Here is an 18242-nt window from a genome sequence, read left to right on the forward strand (position 1 = left end):
TTAGAGGGAATGGGATCATGAAGTACTTGATGTTCTGATTATCATGGCAAGATATGGATAGTGTTTTTCCATATCTTTGGTTTTGTTATTCACATGACTTTCGGATAGCTAAATCTTCATTTTCAACTGCTCCATTAAGTGTTTGTGGTCTATACACTAACTTGGCAGAATAAATTTCTATTTATACGATTGCCATTCTTGTTAGGCCAGGCATGCTGGTATAATGGAATTTAGTTGATTTTCCTATTTATGTTCATATTTTTCTTTGCTTTTAGTATATATTTATTTGTAATTCAGAATCCCATGACTGTTGGTGGTTTTTAAGTGATTATTTTGTATAATTTAAGGGTCATCATATAATGTGTTTCTTAATTTCTACGTCATCATCACTGTTTTTTCATCAAGGCGTCCTTTTATTCTGATTATAGTTTCTTCGTCATTGGCACACATATACAAAACCCTGAAAAAGATTGTAAACCCTAATGATGAACATTATGGGGTAGTTTTCTTGGTCAACTGTCTTGTGCTCGATTGTTGCTAAGGTTACCTGCTCTTTTGAATGAAACATGATCCTATTCTTTGAAAATCTAAAGGTTTGTTATGGTTCTCCTAATTTTTTCAACTCATCTTTTTCTCTTCTCTGAATTTGTCCTGTTTTGATTTTTGTTAGGTTACTTGTTCTATTGATTGAGTCTTTGCTGTTATCTTTAGCAATCAAATATTGGTCATGTGGTTTTCCCTTTATTAGTTTTTCTTCATCAACTCTGCTTTTTATCAAGGAATCTGTCTTGCTCTTGTTTCGTATTCTATTGATAGCTTTTTGTCAAGAAATGACCAAGGAAGTACAACCTGACTCTGTATCTGTGTGTGCCGTCCAGGGACTGATTATTGTCTATATAATAATCTGATATGGATGGTCTGGTCACTACTTTCTTTTTCCCCTGATTTTTTTCATTCTGTATATGAGATGTGCACTGTGCAATCCCATTTATGCTTTTATAGACGCTAGAGGTGCCATGTTGTGCAGGTTTGGTAACGAATAATATGGAGCCGGGTCGAACTGATCATTCTTAGTATGGGTTGTGTTGATCCTCAAATAGATTATTGTCCACTTCTTGTTTAAAGATATAATTACAGTAATAATCTGAAATTCTGTATTTTGAATTCTTGAATAAAATGATTAAGGAGGTTATATGCATTTAAAAATAGACACTGGGTTTCTTTGAATCTGGTTGCTCCGTTCAAACCGTTTAAATAAGGTTACTGAATTAGCCCCTAAGATAGAACTGGACCCAAATCAACCAATTCATTAGTATGTGCCGATGTGGGCTGACTTTTCCAGGTCTGTATACTTGGCCTTCTATGTACGGTTTCCTAGATCAAATACATCTATCTAAATGGTTACCAGTTTGTTGATGTTGCAGCTAATACGAAAGCTGTGTGAACCATAGACAATGGATCTCATGATCTCCTCATCTTTGAGAATTTTACTCTCTGCATCAATTACAGGAAACCGTATGGCTGACTTAATGGTACCGATGCTCAAGTTTTCGTATCTCTTTGTGATCCATACAGTCTTTATAGGGTAGTGTTGATTATTGTCTTTTCTCTTCCTTTTGATCTTTGGGGAAGATTGTCTTGTAATGTGTTGATCGAGGTCCTTTAGAGTTATATTTATTCTATTTTGTGTCTGTCATTTAAAGTCTCTATTTTTTGGTTTTTTAAGCTTGTGGTGTAGAAACTTCAATATGTTCATTTTCTGAATTTGATTTGTAGGTAGTCATTTAGATTTGATGGTAAGGCTGGCTAAAGGTCAATTCTTAAATTAGGTTTTTATCTTGCTAGTTCTACATACCATGTGATTGCTATTCCTTGAAAGCAGAGTATTTTTTGTCCCAATTCTTAACTCATGTAGTTTTACTCTGGTTGTGGTTTCTGCGATAGCCATGGCTGCAAAATGCATGTATGATTACCAAAATGGAGTTATGTTTATAAACTTAATTTTACTTTGCCTTTTTTTTTTCTTATTCGGAATATATTGACTTTTATGTCATTTTTTTCATTTTACAGTCTTCACTTGTTTTTATTAATTAATCTTGTCTTCTGCAGTTCTCTTGGGAGTGCCTAATTACCTTCAGCCCTTCAGGATGATCCAATCTGCTTAATCTGGTTAGAATTTTGTTTTTCCTTTTTTTGAGTACTTCTTATATAGAAGTAGAAGTTGTTGTTCTCTTACTGTTCAGAAACTATACTTTCTTGGAACTCTTTTTCCAATTTTGTTTATCCATAATAACTAAGTAGTCCTGGCGTTGATGTTAAGTTAAATTTGTGGTGTTAGTTTTCATAATTAGAGTTGATCGTGTAGTTTTTTGTTTTTTTCTTAATTTGATCGTAGTGGAAATGGCATTTTTGACCCTATTATTTATCATAAGATTATGTTTATTATGAGTGAGCCATAGGAAATATTTTTGGTGTCTTAGTAATGCATTGTTTCTATTTTTTGGTATATTACTTATTTTGTGTTAAATGACTTTTCCTTATAGAGTTCTGTTCAGGGAATAAATTTTTGTGAAACCTAGATGTGATAGAAAATTGCCATGAAGTTGGGCTGTCCTTTTTGATTTCATTTTTTTGTGAAAGGCTTTTGCCCTGTAAATATCTTTTTAATTTGGCTCCCTTGTTCATATACATGTGCGTTCTTTATATTTATACTTTTTTTTATATGTTTTATGCGAAGTGACTTGGTCTTTTTGAGTTTTAAGAGGTAATGAGATGATGAAGTAATTGAGGCCAAACACTTACTGAATGGCTTGCTCAAATAAACTTTCTGCAAAGCCCATTCATGTTAGGTGCGGTGGTGGTTTCTTCTTTCGTGTCCATCGTATCTATATTATGGTTTTCTAGGAAGTGACTTGGTCTTACAGAGTTCTTAGAGGGAATGGGACGATCAAGTACCTGATAATCTCATTACCATAGACAGAGTTGGGTTAAATTTTTGTGTTTCAGTTGGCTTTGACTTTATGATAATCAGATTATCAAGGACTTTATGTGGCGGTGTTGTTTAGTTATCTTCTCATCATTTTGATCATTGATAGTAGATTGACTGTGATTTGTTGATCAAGGTCCTTTTATTGTTGACGTTTATGCTGTTTTCTGTCTGTTAGTATTTAGTAATGCATCTAGCTTTTGAAGCTTGTGGTGCAGAAAATTCTGTCCATTGCTTTTGTGAGTTTGACTATTGGTAAAGCAGGTGCCTTCATGTAGGTGGGTAGTTATATTTGATGATGTGATTGGTTCAGGTCGTATTTGTTTTTGAATTATTTTTGTAAAATGACCTTGTTTTGTACAATTTTGTTTTCGGGATTCCCTTCAACCTGCATAATGATCATATTTTATTACAGTCCGGTTAGAAATTTCCCTCTTTTTGTTTTGAATACCTGAGTTGTGTTGTAGTATATTCAGACTTCTGTACACTGGCTTCTTGTTTGGAGGTAGAAGTTGTTCCGTTTTCTTGCTGTCCACAAGCATTACTTTCTTGAAACTCTTTTTTCTCTTTTGGTTTATATATCGTAATTAACAGATCCATTACTGTTCATGATTTTTAAGTGGATTGATTTTGTATAAAATAAGGTTGATCATATAATTTGTTTCTTAATTTTAAACTTTTGAGATCTAATTTATCATCACTGTTTTTTCGTCAGGGCGTCTTTCTGTTTTGATCTTAGTTTCTTCATCAATGGTAAACACATCCAAAACCTGAAAAAAGAGTATAAAAAACCTAATGATGAATAGTTTGAGGTGGTTTTCATGGTAAACTATCTTGTGCTCGACTGTTGTTAACTCATTAGGTATCTCTTCTCTGAATTTGTCCTGTTTGGTTTCTTGTTAGGTTACTTGTTCTCTTGATTGAGTTTTTGCTGTTATTTTCTGCAATCAAAGATTGATCATATGGTCTTCCCTTTATTAGTTTTTTTTCATCAACTCTGTTTTTTTATCAACGAATCTGTCTTGTTCTTGTTATGTCTTCTATTTATTGCATTTTGTCAGGGAATGGGCCGAGGTATAATCTGACTTTTTTTTAAGTGTGCTGTCCAGGGACTGCTGACTGCTCTATATGATAATTTGATTTAGATGGTCTGGTCATTAGTTTCTTTTCCCCCTTTTTTTTTCCTTCCTGCATATTAGATGTGGATTCCCACTCATGCTTTTATAGTCACTAGAGGTGGCATATTGCCAGGATTCGGTAACATGTGAAAGGGAGCTAGGTCGAACTGATCATTGTTAGTATGGGTTGGGTTGATCCTCAAATAGTTTCTTGTCCATTTCTGATTTATATATAAATACTGTATGTATCAGTTATGATTACAAACAATATAGTTACAGTAATAATCTGAAATTCTGAATTCTTGAATAAAAGGATTAAGGAGGTCATATGCATTAAAAGGTAGAGTCTGGGTTTCGTTGAATTTGATTGCCGCTTTCAACCCTTTTAACTAAGTTTACTGAATTGTCCCTTAATAGAGAAGTGGACCCAAATTAACCAATTCATTAATATGTGCCTATGTGGCCTGAATTTTCCAGGTTTGTATACTTAGCCTTCTATATAGGATACATATACATATTTTACTTCTAGAATTATATTTTGTAGGACGATGGTGAGTATAGCCTAGGAAATTATTTTATCACTATTAAAACTTATAAGCATTGAGCTCGTCTTTTATGGGTCTTCTATTCTATCTCAAGTTTATCTTGTTTGTTCAAAGGGATGGAAGTGTAATAAACTTTACGCGTTTTGCTATAGTGTGTATTCCACCTCTATTGTATGTTCTCAGCTCTTATATTTTTCATGATTGAAGTACCAAGTCATACGGGTTAAAAAAGGTGACACGCAATAGCAAAAATCGGCAAACCTGGATACATACAATAGCAATATGGTCAAAGTTGAATACATACAATAGCAAAACGAACAATAGAATTAGTACACATAGTGGAGGTTGCAAGTTGGATACATCAATCAAGAAAATTTAAGAGTTTAATATACACAGTAGAGGTTTTTAGAGTGAATACACACAATAGCAAACTGAGCAAAGTTTAGTACACTTTCATGTGCTAATCTTTTGTTCAAAAACCAATATAAACCAGGCTAATGGCCGAAGTCGATTTGTTTGGACTTTGGAGCCCCATCTCCATTGACCCACCTGATTTTCACAACTTTACCTTTGATCTTTAATTCACACTGATGCAGAGTTTAAAACATACTAACCTGGGCAGCTAGGCATCTGTAGATTTACTCAGCTGTAATTATCTGCAGCAAGGACTTTTAATAAACAGTTTCCTTCATTCTCTTGCTCTTCCTGGATGTCTAAAGCAGAGACCTGTGCAGACTTCCTACATCCTTGCACATCAATTTCTTCGAGCGTATAAATCCTCCCTAGGTCGGAGGGGATACTTTTAAGATTTGAGCAATGAAGAACCACTAAACGCTGTAGACGTGGGAAGTCATCTCTAGAGCATATCCATTCTCCCAAGTTCAAGACATGCAGCTTCAATATCCTGAGTCGCTGAAACCCTCCATTGCTCGTCTCCCAAATTTCTCCAATGCAAGCATGGAATTTCAATTTAAGAACTTCAAGGTTAGGTAGCAAGGACAATGACTGCATATCTTCCCAATCCATGCCAGTGTTTGACAAGGTCAGATTCCTAAGCTTGTCAGGGAACATTGAAGCATTGAGCAACCTTGTTGGCTGAGAATTGTAAAGTGTATTGGATAACTTTAGCTTATGAAGGTGCTCCAAAGAGCGTATATTTGGAAAATGAATATCACCTTGGGTTGATATTAAGGGTCCGCAAAAACCAAGTTTTCTAAGATTCGGATTCCTTAAAGATAAATTCTGGCAAGATCGAGGACATATGTGGGATAAGGTCTGCAGGCTAGCCAAACCACTGTGACAATCTTTCTTGTCTGTTACTTGTACAAAATAAGGCTCCTGGATAAAATTTTCCCCTGCTTTTGATTTCATATACAGGTGCCTTACATTTACCATATTCCAGATGGTTGCTGGTAAAACAATACTCTTCTCTGACAAGATTATCAACGTTTGTAGGTTGACAAGTCTCGAGATTGACGCTTGGGGACTTCCATCATGAGTTTGAATGGCCAAGTATCTTAAATTAACAAGGCCGTGTACAGTAGGAAGTTCTGGAATATGGACAGATTCTGCATCTAGAATCCGAAGGAAATGGTAATTTATACTCGAAACATGTCCATCAAGACTAAGTTGGGGGTTGCGTTTGAATGGATGGCACAAGCTAGAGTTTGGGGAAAATGCAGCCCAATTGAATGACAGTCCGGGTTGTACATAAATTGTAATGTCTGGGTAGGATGATTCAGCATCAGGTTCGTGCCCTTTGGTTATCGTATCATTAATCTCTTCCTCACCTTTCTTTAAGCATAACTCCCGCAATAAATCATGGATGCGGCATGCTTTGATTAGGCCTTCAGCTCTCTTTTTAGAACTTTTCAGCAGACCTCTCTTGATTAATTCCATCAAGAAATCCTCTGCAACATCCTCTAAGATTTTGCTTCCTGTTTCACGTATGAATCCTTGAGCAACCCATAGCCAAATCAATTTTGTCACTGGGATGTCATAGTCTTCGGGAAATAGTCCAAGAAAGAGAAAACACCGTTGCAGTTCACGAGACAAATGATTGTAGCTTAAAGCCAATGAGTCGATGTATTGGCTTCGATCTCGAACCATATACGAACGTGTGTCCTGCGCTATTTTTTCCCACCAATTATCTGATGTTTTATTTTTCAAGAGACCTGCTGTTAATTCGATTGCAAGAGGCAACCCCTCACAGTTTCTTGTTATCACCCTTCCAAATTCCCACAACCGGTGAGGGCATATTCCGGTTCTAAATACCTTTGTCTGAAATATGACCCAACTTTCATCTTCGGTACGTGGACGCAAAACAAGAGCAGGTCTGGCTGACCCTACATTCAAACTCACATCAGTATCACGGCTAGTAAAAAGAACCCGGCTTCCGGTTTTGTCATCTGGAAAATAGATTCTGAGGTCATTCCAGGCTACAGAATCCCAGATGTCATCTAAGACCACCAAATACTGACGACCCTTTAAAAGCCTGTATAGCTTTTCCCCCAACTGTTCATCAGTCATTTTATAGCTCTCTTCTGTGTGATAATTGAGAAAGGACTTCAGAATACCGAGTAGCACATCTCTCTTCACATATGCTTGAGAAACACAAGTCCATGCTCGAATGTGAAAAACATACTCAATTAATGGATCTGTGTATAGTTTTCGAGCCAAAGTTGACTTGCCAATCCCAGGCATTCCTGTGATTGAGATAACCTGCAACTGCTTTGTAGAGTCGGTAAGTTGATCAAGAAGTGTTTGCACTTCATCATCAAGGCCCACAACAATATCTTCTCCCACTATGTTTAAGCCATATCGGATGTTACAGAGTTCTTCACAAGTCTCTAGTATTCTATCACATTGGTTGTTACAAAGTTCTTCACAAGTCTGTATTATTCCATCACTCAGTGATAGTCTAGCGAAATTCTGAGCATGTATCTGAGCCACCTCTTGTTCCAATATGGTAAATATTACCTGCACTTGCTCATTATCATATCCCAGCATCATCTTCTTGAGATGACCCATAAGAGCATCAAACTGTTTGGTTACTTCTCTCTCTTGATCTTGTAATTCGGCAGATGACAACAGACTTTCATGAGATGACTTGTAAAGTTCATGGATGTCGCTGAACAACTTCTTAAGAAAAGTGGCAACGGCATCAGCCATGATGTTCGGTTTGCTGACATATGACAAGTGTACCAAATTTTGTCAGATATAAGAACGGGTAAGTAACTCGTTTAGCAACAAATCTCTCTGTTTCTGATTTTATTATGGATTGCAAAACAATCATTCTAAGTTGATTGATCTAATTAATGACGATATAAACTACTTATAGATGCAAAACAGTTCCGTCCTTATTACTATAATAAAATCACTAGAAAACTAATGGTTATTTCTTTTTCTGTTTGCAACTAAAAGTAATAAAAGGTGATGTCACTCGAGCCAAATATAAAAGCATTTATGGTCTTTTACAGAAAGATTGAATATGTAGTAGAGTAGCCCTGCTGTGATCTAGTACAATATTAAAAGATTAGATTGAGGGCTAAAGTACTCACCCCAGATGATGATGATGATGATTTGGGGAAGGACTCACATTGATTCCGGCTTTCAAAGTCAACTGAGATGGAGGATCTATTTCTTATCTGAATTCAAACATCAAAGTCAACAAAAGTGACTTAAGTTACATTTCAAACTACATTTCATTTTCCAATTCCATTTGTGAGTCTTAGACCTGTTTCAAAAAAAATTTAAAATAAAAAATTTGTGACTCCTAAACTCTAGAGTGCCAATAACCTTGAATTCTATTATGATAAAGATACAATAATGTGTGTTATTTTTTACGACCCTTAGGCTGGACGGAGTGCCCCGGGGAGGGGATAGGTACAGGTCTGGTACCTAATTAAACACTACCCCGTGATATTGGTACCTAATAGACGAGAAGGAGGGTGGGGAGGGCGGTCACCGGGTCTGTCTTCACCCATACTTTTGTTTTTCTTTTTTCTTTTAATTTTTTGTTGTCTTTTGTCATTATTTGAGTGGGGAGGGGCAGGGAAGGGACGGGAGGTTTCCTTGCACTTAAGAAGCGGACGGGGAAGATGAGAAAAGGCGTGGAGGGGCGGGAGGTACTCCCCACCCTTATGTTACGCTGAAATAATGGTCAAACCAATTTTATGAGGCTCACAAACAATAAAAATCTGCATTACTTTATATGGATAACATCTTTTGACAAGATATATAGGATCTTTCAACAAGTATTGATGTCGCATTGACTGATTAGTAGTTGTCATGCCAAAATTTTTCATTCTAACAACCACACCGTTTAAGGTTTGCGTTTTGAGTTTGCTTTTGATAATTATGTTTAAAATTCTGAAATATTTAAGTATTAAAAAATCAACTTAATTTATATGTCTAAAAAATCATTAGTTAGTCGAATCAGGTTTCGGGTTGATTTTTAGGCATGAGTTATTTATTTGATCTAAAAATCATTAGTTATTTATTTCGAATAGATTGAATTGCATCCCCGTTTGTGATCTGATGTCGTTACTTGACTGGTCGCTAAAAAAACATAAACATTAAATATGATTAAATAAGGAGACAATGTAAATTTATAAGTTAAGCACTTTCATTTTATTTATATTAAAAAATTGTTACATATACCCTACTTGGAACGAGCCACCCGGACGAGTGAGGCGGACGAGTCCCACCCAACGGTGTGGACTCGTCCTTGTATGTCGAACGAGGCAATGGACGAACCATTGGCTACTCTCTTATCGCCCATCCTAGTTATGATCCATTTCCATCAAGATACAATCCCATCCCATCCAATCCAATATCTATATTATTACTAGTCCTAATACCCGTACGATGTATGGTAAATATATAGATTGTATTATAAATTTTTTTGAATATGTCTCGTACATGATTTGTGAGTATGAAATAAATTATGGTTAAAGTAAACCGTTGATCGAAGCTAAGTTATAATAAACAATAATGATAAATATAATATATGTTTAGTTAAAGTTTTGGATTTACCTTAAATTTTTAATTTCACATTAGAATTGAAACTTGAAAGCATATTTCAATCCTGTTTTAGTTTATTGGTATATATAAAGTAACAACCGTGCTCTTTTCTCAAATTACAATTTTGAATTATACAAAATACCTCAATTTATTTATTAGTTTAAACATCTCTATCTAATATACTTATAATACCTTAATGAAATAAGATTGAATTGGATCACAAGTTGAGTCAAATCACCTCATTACCACCTCATACTTGCATATTACACAAGTTATGAGTTTGACTCTTTGAATTGACATCGTATAAAGTTCTCTATTGATTTATGGACGCTCCCTGAGTTCATGCTTAGGAAAGATATTTCTAAAGTAACCAATCCCGATACATTTTTGACGAAATTAAGAAGTTTTTACATATCTTATATTAGAGTTCTCGATCCATTGATGAAATTTTAAATGAACAAACAAATATAACTTGAGAGTTACACCTCCCGAATACAAACAACATATACTTTTAGATCAATTATATATGTTATGGATAATATCATTTAAAAAAGTAAAACATAGTCCATGTCAGGATAGGCATTGGTCCATATTTTAATAATAGTTAATCAATTTGGCATATCTAGCCTAAATACTTTGAATGTAAAAATAACTAGTGTTGTCTTTTATCATGTGTATGTACATGAAATACCCTTATTTTATTTGTGAAAATCGCCTATACAAGATTTTCTAGTCTTCAAATTAAACTTATATTATTTGGTTTGATATGTTAACCCCAGAACATAAACTAAAGAAAAGGCTCTTTGTTTGAGCATGAGATGTTGAGCTCAATCACTAATGGGGTTTTAACCGTGTTATCCTTTTAATCTCCTCAATTATGAGATGTTGAGCTCAATCACTAAGTTTTTCACGAACCTAAGGTGATAAAATGATAACCTAGAGTGAGAAAGCTCTTGGTTTCTCTCTCTAGATGGATGTGTGTGTTTTTTGAATGATTGATTGATTGTGTGAATTGAATGAATGAATGTTGTATTATGAAAATTGTCATTGACAATCAATGATGATTGAGTATTTATAAGCCTCATGTTAGGGTAACATCGTGATTTAGGCCTTGACAGTTATGGGCCCTGTCCCCCAATCCAAAAAGTCGGTACGAGGAATTGAACATTCGAGAATAATGACAATATACTTTTATACTCGGTCTATATCCTTGTTGACTAATTCTTGCTCCCTTGCCAAGGGAATGAAAAGAAGTTATGTCAGAGGCTTATTCCCAAGGGTAAGGGATGGAAGCTTAAGGGCAAGGGAATGAAGCTTTCCCAAAGGCAAGGGAAGCAAGTCTTATTCCCCACTTGCAAAGGCTTTCCGAAGGGAAGGGAAGAAAGTCTTATTCCCCACCTAGCTTTTCCTAGAGGCAAGGGAAGGAAGTATTATTCCCCACCTTATATTACTTTTTCCATCCTTCACGATAGCACCATGGAAGAAAAGACTTGATAAACTTTGCCAAAGCATTTTCCTTTTCTTTGCTAGGCCTCGATTATTTGTATATTTTAATTATTTATTATATCCGAGACATAAAAGTTAAGTGTGGGTGTAAATCCGACCACACCTCATCACTCTTCAAGCATAAAACAAAGCCATTGCTTATAAAGGAAATGCATGTATCTGTGATAAGCTAAGATAGTCATTTTATATACAATTAGAAACTAGTCGTTCGATGTGATTTTTTTTTTGTCAGATTTGATGTACTTATATAGCTGGAACCCGTTTATTTAATTAGGTTTTATACATATTTTAATTTGAAAATTAAAAGTAACGTGCCATGTGGGTCAATTAGTATGCACTTAGTATGCTATAGCCATTATGGTCTTGGTCTAATGGTAAAGATATCTTTGTTTTAAAGGTTTATTTTGAAAGACGAGAGTTCAAATCTTACTAAATACATTTGGTGATGAGATATTTGTGACATTATATTTATTCAAGACATGGAAGAGTAGACCTTGTAAAACGTTACCTTGATTTGAACTCAGGTATTGTTCGGTTTCAAATTTTAAAGGTATTGTCAGTTTTCAATTTTAAAGGTATCACCAATTTTAAGTCATTAAAAAAATATATGTATTTAGTATGCAATTAAGGGGGTGTTTGGTATTGCGATTATATAACAAAATCTGCATTTTCAAAATAGATTATGCGTTTTCAAAATTGCGTTTTGAAAAAGCATGTAGATACATGCTTCCCAAAATCTGCGTTTTCATAGCCAATAATCACTTTTTTATACAAACACTTTTTCAGATTATTTGCGTTTTATAAACGCAATAATCAGATAATCACTTTATAACGCAATCCCAAATACACTCTAAGTGATATTTAAATTAAATTTTTAAACATGCCAGCAAAACAGGATTGAGCCAATTATATATAGATACTAATTTTGAAGGTCGGTTTGTGAGGGGGAGTACTGTAGCTAAAAATACCCCCCTTAATGCATAAAGTACAATTAGCTATTGCACATCCAAGTTAACCATCGGTCTTAACGGCTGTTAATAACTAACAGTAATTACAAAAAGGTATTTCACGGAGTTTGTTTTCAACTTTGAGTTTTTCAACTTTTGTCACCAAAGTTTTGCTTTATTTATTTTTTGGCCAAATAACTTTTGGTTTTTAAGTTTTTTCAATCAAAAATTTATTTCTTTCTTATTTTTACCACATAATTTTTACTTATTAAACTTTCGCCATAGAAACTTTCTTAACTTTTGTAATTTTTTTCCACATATCTTTTTTTTTAAGTGTCGCTCTGAAAATTTTCTTTTACTTGCTTTTACCACATAAGTTTTGGTTTCCAAATTTTGTCATCAAAATTTCATTTGCTTTACTTTTGACCACAACTTTTGTTTTTTGTTAATTTTTGTCACGCAAATTTCGTTTTTCGGTTTAATGTTTGTTAAATTTTGTTGCGAGAGTTTTGTTTTTCTCTCGGGGCAACGCCCGGTTAGAAATACTAGTTACAATATACATGACACATTCCTTAATTGACTAACAAATATATAACAAGTTTTTCTATTTTAATATTAAACACAACGTATCACATATATTTGTGTGAGAAAATACACTATACTTAATTAAGTTAATCTAAATGGTAAAAGGCAATTTTTTCGAATATTATAAGATGAACTTATTTTGGTATATACGTAGGACGAGTAATAATTGCACATCGCCAACAAACAATATTTTATTTCGTTGCAGGGTACGTATTATGGTAGTTCACTGCACATATATATGTAATCCTATCGATGAATACATCGTACGGATACCATATATAAATTTATCCTAGTCACATAAATTTATAGTTTCTTTTTTGAGAAAAATCCATAAAAAGGTAATATATTTACTCAAAATTCCTAATAAGGGGAACCTATTTAGTTTTCGTCTATTAAAAGGATTTCATTTATAAAAATTTCTCAATAAAGGGAATATCGTTAATTTTTAACATCAAACCTCCGTTAAATATAATGTCTGCTTGCCACATCATTAAAAAACCTGACTTGGACATTTGACTGGATATACCTCTTTATTTCTATTTCGCTACCTCAAAATACAAAGGTTGGAGGACCTTTTCTACCATTTAAGTAGAAACTGGAAGCAGCCTCTCTGCTTAGGTAGAGGTAAGGTCTGTCTACATCTTAACCTCCTCCATACACCGTCGAGATATTGAGGCTCAAAACCCGCAAAAGGCGGCACTGAGGAGTTACTTACTTACCACAAAATACAAACAAACAACACACATATCACAACTCTCTCTCTCTCTCTCTCTCCCTTTGAAGAATCTGGCCACCACCACCGGCCGCCGCCAGAGCATCGACGGAAATCTCCAGCAGCCACCACTTTATCACCATCTCCACCTTATTCCACTCTATTACCTTTGCTCTCTTTAGAAAGCAACAACTAATTATCATAGCCGCCACCTACCACCACCGTTGTCGGCGACCCACCACCACAGTCACAACCACCGTCCAGACACCATTAAACATTTAAACATCAAGATCTATAACCCTAGATAAGATTTTCGGACCTAAATGAACCAAGATATATAACCCGTGAAGGGGCTGGAGGTGGTGGCGGGGTTTCCCGACGGCGATGGCTTTTTTTGCCGGTGCGTTTTTTTAGTGAAGAAAGGATGAAGATATGTACATAAATACACTGAAAATGAGCATTCATATTGTCTCTGATGATAAATAGATAGATTTTACGACTTGGTTTCCGTTTACAATATTAGTTTTATTAGGGATTGATGTAGGGATCGGGACAGATAGATTACTTTTTAAAAATTAGATTTTATCTCATAGTTACTTTTGATGAAAAAATATTCAGATTTTCTATGAATGATGGCTGTAAAGCAAAATTAGGTTTGTAGTTGGAATTTTGTGATTTTTTCCCCATTTTAATTTGGTTTGTATCTAATTCTTTCCATTCTGATATATAAATATTATATATTTTTTCTAATATATCATCTAGTCAGATTTCCATGGAAGCATTTTTAATGACTGTGGCATGATAAACGGATGTTGGATGTTAAAATCTAACGATATTTCCTTTATTGAGAATTTTTTTGAAATGAAATCCTTTTAATAGACGAAAACTAAATAAGTTCTCATTATTAAGAATTTTGAGTAAATATATTATCTTTTTATGAATTTTTCCCTTCTTTTTTCTCTCAATAAGATATGTGGATCGTTTTTGGAGTCCAACAAGTTGCATTTTCCACACATTCCTTGAAAATTTATCCTTGTTTTCATCTCGACGTCGAAGGTGGCTTGAATCATATCCGAAAGATTGAATCAAGATCAATTCATTGTCATACGCTCTTCGTGAATTTGGATCCGAAAGAACTTGATAGGCTTCCTGTATCTCCACAAACTGCTTAGTGCATTCCTCTCTGATGGAGGGTGGACAAACATCAGGGTGGAGTTGCAATGCTTTAGCACGGTACGCCTTCTTGAGATCTTCGGAAGTAATGTCTTGGGATTCTAATGAAAGAAGTTGATAAAAATTCTTTCTTTGTATTATGGGCGACTCTTTGATCCTGCATGATATAATTTTGTTGTTCTTGATGTGGTAATTCATGTTTCCATCTTTATAATTAAACATACCCTTTTTATGTGACACAATGTTCATCTTTAAAGAGGCCATGCGTGTAATTTGCACTTGAGTTTGCGTTTATTGGCTTGAGAAAAAGAGAGTTATATATATATATATCTATGATGGTCAAGTGTGTGAAGAACAGAATGAATTATGGGATAGAAGAGGTCATGACTCTTCTGTATATATAATCAAATTTTGGATGACAGATGTGACTATGCGACAATATGACTAACGAGTTAGAATTTGTTTTTTACACCATTGCCTAAATTTGAACCTCTTAGGTGGATTCATGATTTTTGCTTGTAGGAATTGATAACCAGAGATAAAAGTACATCGGTGTATGTTCATGTTTTAAGATAATAACAAAATGGTGTATTCAGAAAATATATTTATTTACAAATAAACCTCTACGGTGATTTTTTGTTCAAACATCAAAGTAAATACAAAACCAAACATACCATAGATGAGATCATAAATAATGATTAGCATACAAGAATTTAAAGACTCTAGAATTTAAATATGGATCAAATCCCATAAATGTAATGCAATGTAGATATATATGATATGATGATAAACTTAGGCAACTTTTGATTTCAATGAGGTCTTCCATGACAAACGTTGCAAAATATTCCACATCCCACTTGCAGTCGTCTGCTGTGCCTGTATAGCAAAACAAAAAGAATGGCAAGTAGTGATTAATAGAATGATATTAATCAAGGAAACCAAAACCAATAACGTTGTAGAGCTTAAAAAATATTTACCTCAACTCCCTTGTTGGATTTTTCTCCACCTTTGGCTGTGATCTCGGAGACTTGTTCTCCTCCATCCATCAGACCACCGTATTGTATGGGTATATACTCAGGCTTTATGTACCTGAATAATCATGACCCCCAAGCAATCAATTAATGTTTAGGAATGTGTAGGAGATTTCAATAAAGGAAAATAATTAAGAATGTGTATATACTTACTTGCAGAGTGTTTCAAAAACTTGTCCTCGCTTGCCCAATTTCAACAAACTATCTCCTCCGAATAAAAAAAACACGTGAACAATATTCTCCGAATAAAGAAAAGCACGAGAATATACCAAGGTTCATTAATGGCTATCTACATATTGAAAGGTAATGTATACATAGTTAGAGGCTAAGTGTCGAAGATATACCTAGTAATTAGTAGTAGTAAAAAATATTGTAGGCATGTATGGTACAGTACCGTATAAGAAACCATTCCTGGGTAATAATTATTTATTAAAATTTTGTAGAGATCATAATCAGCATCCATAAGCTCCTCTGTCGGGATAGTTGAATAATCGTAAGCGGCTACAACAGAGTTAATCCGTCCAGGGTGCATCCTGATTCCCCTCTCAAGTACTTGCAATCTCCATTTATTAAACTTGTCAATCTTTTTATCAGTTTCAAGTAGTTTACGGCTCAAGTGTTGGTAAGTATTCAAGGGGGTATAATCGTTGTAGTAAACCGGGTGGCCTTGTCTGTCAAACCCGTGAATGTAAGTCGTGACATTTTCAAGTTGTTTGAACTCGGGAAATTGCTATTCAAGGATGTCAACATCTCCAAAGAAGTCTTTGCGCCAAGAAAGACAATCGATGAGCATGTCGTAAGAATCTTGGACCCTAAACTCTGTTGCTTCGAGGAACTTGAAGAGGATTACATCTGCTGCTTGTGATGGGTTGGCAATTAGCGGGATTCCCCCACAAAGACACCGGTTCTTCTTCGTCGTTCTTGAACCTGCAACCGAGCATGTCTTTGAGTTCTTCGACGGCTTTCTTTTCCGAGATATTCATCACCAAGTCTTTCGCGTCTTCCATTGATAACCTAAACTTATACAGAGAGGGTACGTACATATAAATTAATACAAAAAACAATAAAAACTATTTACGTATATATATATATATATATTTATATATGAATTTGACGTTCCTACGTACATACAAATCATTGTCAGTTTTATTAAGTCTAAGAGTAACCGTTTAAGATTAAAGACAGAATTTGTACCTGGAAAGCACAGCCCAAACTTCAAAAACCAAATTGATCGAACTTTTATTATATTATTGTAGGGTTAGTTTACCAGTATGGTTTACCTTTATAGGCAAACAAAGAAGCAATTTGAATTTGAATCAAATAAGGTTTCATTTTCATACGTATACATGGAATATATATGGAATGTTATGTTATACGAGTAGCTTCACTTGGTAGAAAGTTTTATAGTAATAATAATCGAGAAGTAATTCTAGTTTTAAATAGTTACAATATCTTTATCTACCAATTTTTATTAAAAACAGGATTGATATTTTTTCTACGTACCAATTTACTATTGTAAAACAAGATGGATGTTTTTGTGGGTGACACATTGACACATGAGGTAATCTCTAATCGACATGTCTTTTTGTCTCTGTTTAATACAACTATTTTTTATGAGAAAATCTTTGTAATATCACAATGTCCATATATAACATATTAAATTTATTAAATCTTTGTATATCGACATCTATGAAAATGGATAAGTTTTACTTTGATGGAGACAACGGCAAAATATGTTCTTGGTCTGTCCGTTATTTATAAAAGTTCTATTATATCAATAATTAATATTTACCAATGTATTTAATTATGACATTTAAATAAATTAACTTATATGTATAGATGGAAGGTATGACATACTATTATTCATAGAAACAATAACTCCCGTAACAAAATTATTACCGACCATTTATCTTCTTTGTATGGATAAATCTTAGATACAATAAGCAAAACAAGCTTCATATATTAATATTAATAATTTAAATTAAATAAGACAATTTGTGATACCGCTTTAAATCTTTAATAGTTAATCTACCGCTATAATATAACTTATCGATCAATCACAAAGTATTAACATTAATATAACGTTTCACATAATGTAAACATTAACATGGGCTTTTTATTTTTAGTACACAATATATATACATAGCATAATTCATCTAAACAAGTTAATTTAATTCAATAGATAATCACAGAAACAAGAAACAAGCAGAAACAGTGTAGTTTTCAAGAATTAATATATGGCTCTTTATTATATTATTCAGATATCTTATACTTTAAAGAATTAAATAGATGTAAATTTAATCATGAACACCATATTTGATTAGACAAAAAATATCGGTCACATTAACTTTTAATTGGATCTAGCTTCGAAACAATTTTGTTCTCTTGGATTCAATTCACAAAACAATACACGCAATCGTGACATGAACCCGAATTGTCTAATATCTAACACCTAATATATATAACCTTGTTATACAAATCAATGCATATACTAGCTAGATATCCCTAGACTACATTGTATCATACTATCATGAGCATACAAAAGGACATATACGATCATGCATGTGCAGACGAGTTTATTAATCAAATATTTGTTCGACTAATTTTCGTATGA

General features: G+C 34.0%; 2 protein-coding genes and 1 long non-coding RNA gene across 3 annotated transcripts; 1 reads left to right on the plus strand and 2 right to left on the minus strand.

Moving 5' to 3' along the window:
• Positions 1-262: 262 nt before the first annotated feature.
• LOC122585481 lies at positions 263-2319 on the plus strand. Its single transcript, XR_006321715.1, has 3 exons — positions 263-1342; positions 1425-1532; positions 2110-2319. It is a non-coding gene; the product is annotated as an uncharacterized LOC122585481 (long non-coding RNA).
• A 2656-nt stretch (positions 2320-4975) lies between these two features.
• LOC122608372 (putative late blight resistance protein homolog R1A-10) lies at positions 4976-7918 on the minus strand. Its single transcript, XM_043781470.1, has one exon. The coding sequence runs from the start codon at positions 7818-7820 to the stop codon at positions 5292-5294; it is 2529 nt and encodes an 842-aa protein (XP_043637405.1). The 5' UTR covers positions 7821-7918; the 3' UTR covers positions 4976-5291.
• Positions 7919-15389: 7471 nt separating this feature from the next.
• LOC122591965 (patellin-6-like) lies at positions 15390-16635 on the minus strand. The gene is made up of 5 exons (XM_043764186.1): positions 16465-16635; positions 16023-16358; positions 15898-15917; positions 15575-15686; positions 15390-15473 (listed from the first exon to the last, which is right to left on the minus strand). Exons 1-5 carry the CDS (start codon positions 16633-16635, stop codon positions 15390-15392), a joined length of 723 nt encoding a protein of 240 aa, XP_043620121.1.
• Positions 16636-18242: the final 1607 nt, after the last annotated feature.

This window comes from Erigeron canadensis, chromosome 1 (genome assembly GCF_010389155.1).
Source record: "Erigeron canadensis isolate Cc75 chromosome 1, C_canadensis_v1, whole genome shotgun sequence".
In the NCBI taxonomy this organism is placed as follows: domain Eukaryota; kingdom Viridiplantae; phylum Streptophyta; class Magnoliopsida; order Asterales; family Asteraceae; genus Erigeron; species Erigeron canadensis.

What these genes read in the sequence shown, in the direction of transcription:
- LOC122608372 (XM_043781470.1), bottom strand. Translation starts at nt 7,820, where the DNA reads ATGGCTGATGCCGTTGCCACTTTTCTTAAGAAGTTGTTCAGCGACATC.
- LOC122591965 (XM_043764186.1), bottom strand. Translation starts at nt 16,635, where the DNA reads ATGGAAGACGCGAAAGACTTGGTGATGAATATCTCGGAAAAGAAAGCC. An exon ending in GCAGATGTAATCCTCTTCAA is followed by an intron (nt 16,359 to 16,464) that starts GTTCCTCGAAGC and finishes ATCCTTGAATAG; the next exon opens with CAATTTCCCGAGTTCAAACA. An exon ending in CAGGAATGGTTTCTTATACG is followed by an intron (nt 15,918 to 16,022) that starts GTACTGTACCAT and finishes TTCAATATGTAG; the next exon opens with ATAGCCATTAATGAACCTTG.